The sequence below is a fragment of the Terrapene carolina genome, unplaced genomic scaffold (assembly GCF_002925995.2).
Source record: "Terrapene carolina triunguis isolate 2854851 unplaced genomic scaffold, T_m_triunguis-2.0 Scaffold180, whole genome shotgun sequence".
NCBI classification, from domain to species: Eukaryota; Metazoa; Chordata; order Testudines; family Emydidae; genus Terrapene; species Terrapene triunguis.
In genome coordinates this window covers 4,089,545-4,095,308 of record NW_020664531.1, presented here as the reverse complement: position 1 = coordinate 4,095,308, position 5,764 = coordinate 4,089,545, and the positions used below count along the sequence as shown (strand labels likewise).

Genomic DNA, 5,764 nt, shown 5'->3' with positions numbered 1-5,764 from the left:
AGAACAATTTCACTGCAGATTTGACAAAACGCAAAGAAGGTACCAATGTGAGATTTCTAAAGACAGCTACAGCACTCGACCCAAGATTTAAGAATCTGAAGTGCCTTCCAAAATCTGAGAGGGACGAGGTATGGAACATGATTTCAGAAGTTTTAAAAGAGCAACACTCTGATGGGGAAACTACAGAACCCGAACCACCAAAAAAGAAAGCCAGCCTTCTGCTGGTGGCATTTGACTCAGATGATGAAAACGGACATGCGTTGGTGCACACTGCTTTGGATTGTTATCGAGCAGAACCCTTCATCAGCATGGACGCATGTCCCCTGGAATGGTGGTTGAAGCATGACGGGACATATGAATCTTTAGCGCATCTGGCACGTAAATATCTTGCGATGCCGGCTAAAACGGTGCCATGTGAACACCTGTTCTCACTTTCATGTGACATTGTAAACAAGAAGAGGGCAGCATTATCTCCTGCAAATGTAAACAAACTTGTTTGTCTGAGCGATTTGCTGAACAAGAAGTAGGACTGAGTGGACTTGCAGACTCTAAAATTTTACATTGTTTTATTTTTGAATGCAGGTTTTTTTGGTACATAATTCTACATTTGTAAGTTCAACTTTCATGATAAAGAGATTGCACTACAGTACTTGTATTAGGTGAACTGAAATACCTTTTTTTTTTTTTTACAGTGCAAACACTTGTAATAAAAAATATATAGTCAACACTGTACACTTTGTATTTTATGTTGAAATTGAAACCAATATATTTGAAAATGTAGAAAACATCAAAAAATATTTAAATAAATGGTATTCTATTGATAACAGTGCAATTAATCTTTTTAATCATGCGATTAATCGAGATTAATTTTTTTAGTCGCTTGACAGCCCTAGTTTAAAGTTATTTAAATACTATTTGGTGAGGCAATCTCAACCTCTGTGGATTGAAGTCAGGTGCCTCATTACATGATTTCTGTACAATTCCAATTATGATTAATCAGCACTACTTTCTTTACTAAGAAGATTGTACTAGTAAATTGTTGTAGATGGAGGATATGAGAGAGACAGATGGGCAAGGCAATATATTCTAATAACCAACTTCTACTGGTGGAAAGGATAAGCTTTTGCGCGCTACAGACTTGAAAAGGAGCTCTGTGAAGCTCAAAAGCTTGTCACTTCCATCAACAGAAGTTGGTCAATAAAAGATATTACCTCAATCACCTTGTCTTAATTTTCTATAACCACATTCAGCATACATAATACTGTACACATCAGGTACAAAAGGGCAAACAAATTCATTAAAAAGCTTACAAGTCAAGAGGCACAAGTACATATGATGCTATACAGAGTAAAGAATATGTGATCATTAGACCTAGAATGCTTCTTGAAATGGCATGTTTCATGGTTTTTGAAAGGGAGGAATTTATTGAAAGGGTTAGTTCAAGCAAATGGGTCAACATAAAAGAAGGAACAAATTGAGCAGTGGGAGAAGGGGAAAAGAAGGAGGTTGGCAAAAAAAATAGCAGTAATATAGTTGTACTGCAGTTATTTTATTTTCAACCTACTGTAACCATTTAGTCCCCAGCAGTTTTATTCTGAAGGAATATACACACACAGGACTATCAGATGCATTCACCTCTCACAAAATGAGCTGTTAGCAGTCAGATACAAAACTACATCTGAAAAGATACTTGCATTTAAAGCAGCTTCTCCACATTTCTCAATAGCAGCTAGACCCTGATTATGAATGTGTGTTTCCAAGAGTTTTTTCAGCTCTCCGAGGCCATCCTGGATTCGAGATACAAGGTTATACATGCGTCCCAAGTCTGGAAAAAAAAGGAAGACAATCTCTCTCATCTGTATTAACACTAGGATTTCCTTTCTCCCAACACCCCAATTCTGCATTTTTCAAGTGACCAAAGAACTGAGCCACACATTCGTCAACATATGCATACTTGCAAGTATTATCACATAACAAGCCAAACAATTTACACTAAATAATTCCAGAGTGGTGCAAAGAACTAGATGGCACCGAAGGACAAAAACTTGCTAAAATTAAAAATATTCTGATTAAACTACTTCTTACTTCTAGTACACTTACACACAAATCAAGAACAAAGATCAAGATATAAACTACAGTAAATGTTAACTTATGTCTAGTTTTCATAAAGTTTCTACATTTGAGAGGAGGTGTCATAGGTCATACAACTTACTTTAAACTTCGAGTATGTAAATTAGGCCTTTTTGCATCCAAGTCTTCTACAATACATACCACTGTTTCAGCACCACCAGTAGGAACAGTGGTGGGAGTGCTAATGTAGCGTGGGCTCCAGCTGGCCACCAGCATAAGCACTGTATTCTGTAATCCTGCTCAGAGCAAGTATGGTACTTAAAACTCAGGAACCACCTGCAGCTTTCTTTTCTTTTAAAACACGCTAATGCTCCCACTGGTGGGAACAAAACAGCGTTAGCAACCGTGGGAAATCTGAGGCAAAAAAACCAAGTGTAGACATGGCCTTGGAGTGAAACCTGAAAAAGTGAGTTATCTGCAAATTTTGTTACAGAGGAGTGCTACTGCCTCCCCAACCCCTTGTTTCAGGGGGAAACATTCAATGACTGCTAAGTTTCAGTAAATTCTATATTTTGTTTTATAAGCCCAACTAAAAAGAAAGGGATGATTGTCAAGAGCCCCACTACAAAACTCAAGGTCACAGGATGAAAAACAATGTGCTCCTCATTGTCCTCCTCTGAACAATTTATTAGAAACCTCAAATTACTGGATGTTAAATAAAATGGAGAGATAAGACAGTAGGATTGCTTGCTAATACCAAAATACAGAACACACAAAAAATGGTGCCCTTTACTGCTCCTTTATTATCATGTGGAGCAGTAGTGACTCCTATATTAACAATGGCTAACCCTTTCCATTATAACTATTTTCAGTTACTTATAACTTGGTGAACTTTCAGGAGGATATATAAAGACTGTCTCAAACTTATTCTGAAAAAGTTTCTCTGAATAGTTTTATATATACACGTCAGAAATATCGGATCCTCAGTTCCCTCTTTTTGTTTCAGGAGCCTGGTAAAATCTTTGGAGGACCTGAACAGTAATGCTATGTGAGAATGTAACTCATGCTGTTGCTAGCCATATCCCAAAAGTAAGGGAACAAGGGTTGTTGCATTAGATTGTCTATACTTGGAAGTAAATGGAAAACAAATGCAACAAGCTTGCTGAAGCTTTCATGGATTTATAAGGTAATTTTTCCTAAGTCATCTTATATCCTGTGTCCAATAAAGATAATTATTTCCTGCATTAATTCTACTGATGTGCCTAGATACCCGCTGACTAATGCACACCATGTCCTGTATTATTACTTGCATAACATGTTTAAGCAATTACACAACACTTCAAGAGTGAGTGGTCTGTAATACAGTGTGCCTAACATACCTTATATATGGAGGACCTCAAAGGCAGCATGTTTCCAGGAGATGAGCTATAAAGAATATATTGCGGTGTGTAGCTATATAAAGTTTTCATTGCTGAGTTTAAAGATAATCTAAAATAGTTTGCTTCAATGTTTCATGAGGTTAGATCCAATGACTTGAGACTTGACTGGGCTAGATACAGATGATTTATATTAAGCTTGAATTCCCGGTTAATGCAGCTGTTTCTAGCCATGCTGAGTCACAAGACACTGGAGCTTAAAGCGATCAAGGAACAATTATTGTCAGTTATGCAAGTGGAACCAGTTTAAGAGGAAAGGAAACTTAAAATGGTAGCTGTTTAAAAGCTGCTCAGAGATTTAGAATCATAGAGGTTGGTAAAATTAATGCACAGAGACTGGTGAGGTGGATAAAGATGCACGCTAAATGTTTTAATATCCTTTGGCTATTTATTCCTCAAATTCTCTCTCTCAGCTCTTAGAGTCTCCATTTTAGATTATCAAGTGAAGTTTATATTCATTTCTAGAAGCATCACTTCAGACCCATTTCCTCTAATAAAAAGGATCTCTTTTTGCCTGAATGAAAACTACTTGTACCTTATCATGCAATCATTTCCCCCCTTTTTCTTATGCATTCCATCTGTGACTCTAACCAGTATTTTGAGAAGCCACCAACTTGATCCTATGGATTTCATTTTATTAAAATTTCCCATTTCTCAGATTTTCAAATTTCTTTATTTACTGTTAACCCCAGCAAAGACATCAAAGTTAGCAATATTATGATCACTAGTACCATTAAGGAGCATCATCTCTGAGAAACTCCCAAACTGAAATTTGAACCAACTCACCTTCATTTTTGTCAGCATCCAATAAGTTCTGAAACTCTGTATGAAAAATCTCCAAGTGTTTTTCAATAAGTACTTGCTCGCATTTTCGTGCTAATTCATCCTGCGTGCTTTCATGGAGATAAACCTGAACTCTACGCTGTTCCTCCAAAAGACGAGCTTCTGCCTACAGAACAAAGATACATGTACTAACGTATAACAGCCGAGATAGAACAGCAGTAAAACTAATGATTACAGTGTAAACAGAGTTAAAAAAAAAAAGTATGTTGATATAACATTATAGTTGTCTAGTTAAATACAGAGAATATAGTTCTTACAGGAAAAATAGTGTGACTCCTTTTTATTTATATGTAATATTGTGTGTTCGTGTTCATGTCATTAATTTTATATCTTAATCTGTTGAAACGGAAAATCGTCACTGAGAAAATATTTTCATCCTATGCTGCTGAACAGCAAAAGTTTTCAAAAAAAATGAGAAAGCAACCAAGGCAGAGCACCTGTAGAGTTTAAGACATCAGGCTTTCCAGTGCTCTGTTAAAAAATAAACATGAACAGAAGGTCCTCCATACTTACACAAAAATTAACAGACAAAAATAGACAATTTTACAGTATGTGCACAACATGAATTAATTTGAGTGTTCATAAATATACAGGATTATTAAAACATTCCAAAATTCATAAACTGCACCAGCATTTATTTTGACCCATGGAGCCTTCCACATATGTTTCTGCTGATCCAAAATCCTAACTATCACTAGGGAAATAGTGTTTATTCCAAAATGTAAAACTGAATTTGTTTATACAGCCACCAATTTATCTCTATTTTGTTTGTAGAATGTGCTCAAGGTTCTCTTTATGATCAATCTGTAAGAACAGTATTTTAGATGATGGGACACGTGTGGCTCCCCACTGCAGATTACTGATATTTTTATTTAAAAAAATCCATCACAATAGAAGGGAAATTAGAAGACAAGTTTATTCATATTCCTAATACTTAAATGTATGGACTAAGCATGAAAGACAACATTAGAGATAAGACCACACTGAGTTTTAAACCTACACACTAGACAGACAAAATCCTTGTATAAAATAAAATTTTCCAATTATGCAGACACTAGTCTTTAGCTAAACCCATTTCTATAAAAGGTATTACATACTCATCATTTCTTCTGATGACATGCATGTGGATAACAAGCTTCCACAGTTACAACAGTAAGGTTTGAAAATATTAAAAACAAAATCAAGAATTTTGGAAAGGATATAAAGCCCCATGGCTTCAGGGGAAAAGCCAATTTCAAGCCAGTGGGGATTTGGAATCAACCTTCCCTACAAGCAAATTATTCTTTAATTGCCTAATTGCAAGGTTTACTGCACCTTCTTCTGAAGCATCTGGCAGGGCCGGCTCCAGCGTTTTTGCCACCCCAAGCGGCACACACACACACAAAAAAAAAAAAAAAAAAAAAAAAAAAAAAAAA

At 36.0% G+C, this 5,764-nt stretch overlaps 1 protein-coding gene across 1 annotated transcript in view; it reads right to left on the bottom strand.

Moving 5' to 3' along the window:
* LOC112113481 (cullin-1) overlaps positions 1–5,764 on the bottom strand; it is an 81,463-nt gene that overhangs the window by 18,237 nt on the left and 57,462 nt on the right. The window contains exons 8-9 of the mRNA XM_024209773.3: positions 4,293–4,455; positions 1,695–1,825 (exon numbers count right to left, since the gene is read on the bottom strand). Of these exons, the coding sequence (XP_024065541.1) occupies positions 1,695–1,825; positions 4,293–4,455 (294 nt within the window). The remainder of the gene's footprint in view (positions 1–1,694; positions 1,826–4,292; positions 4,456–5,764) is intronic.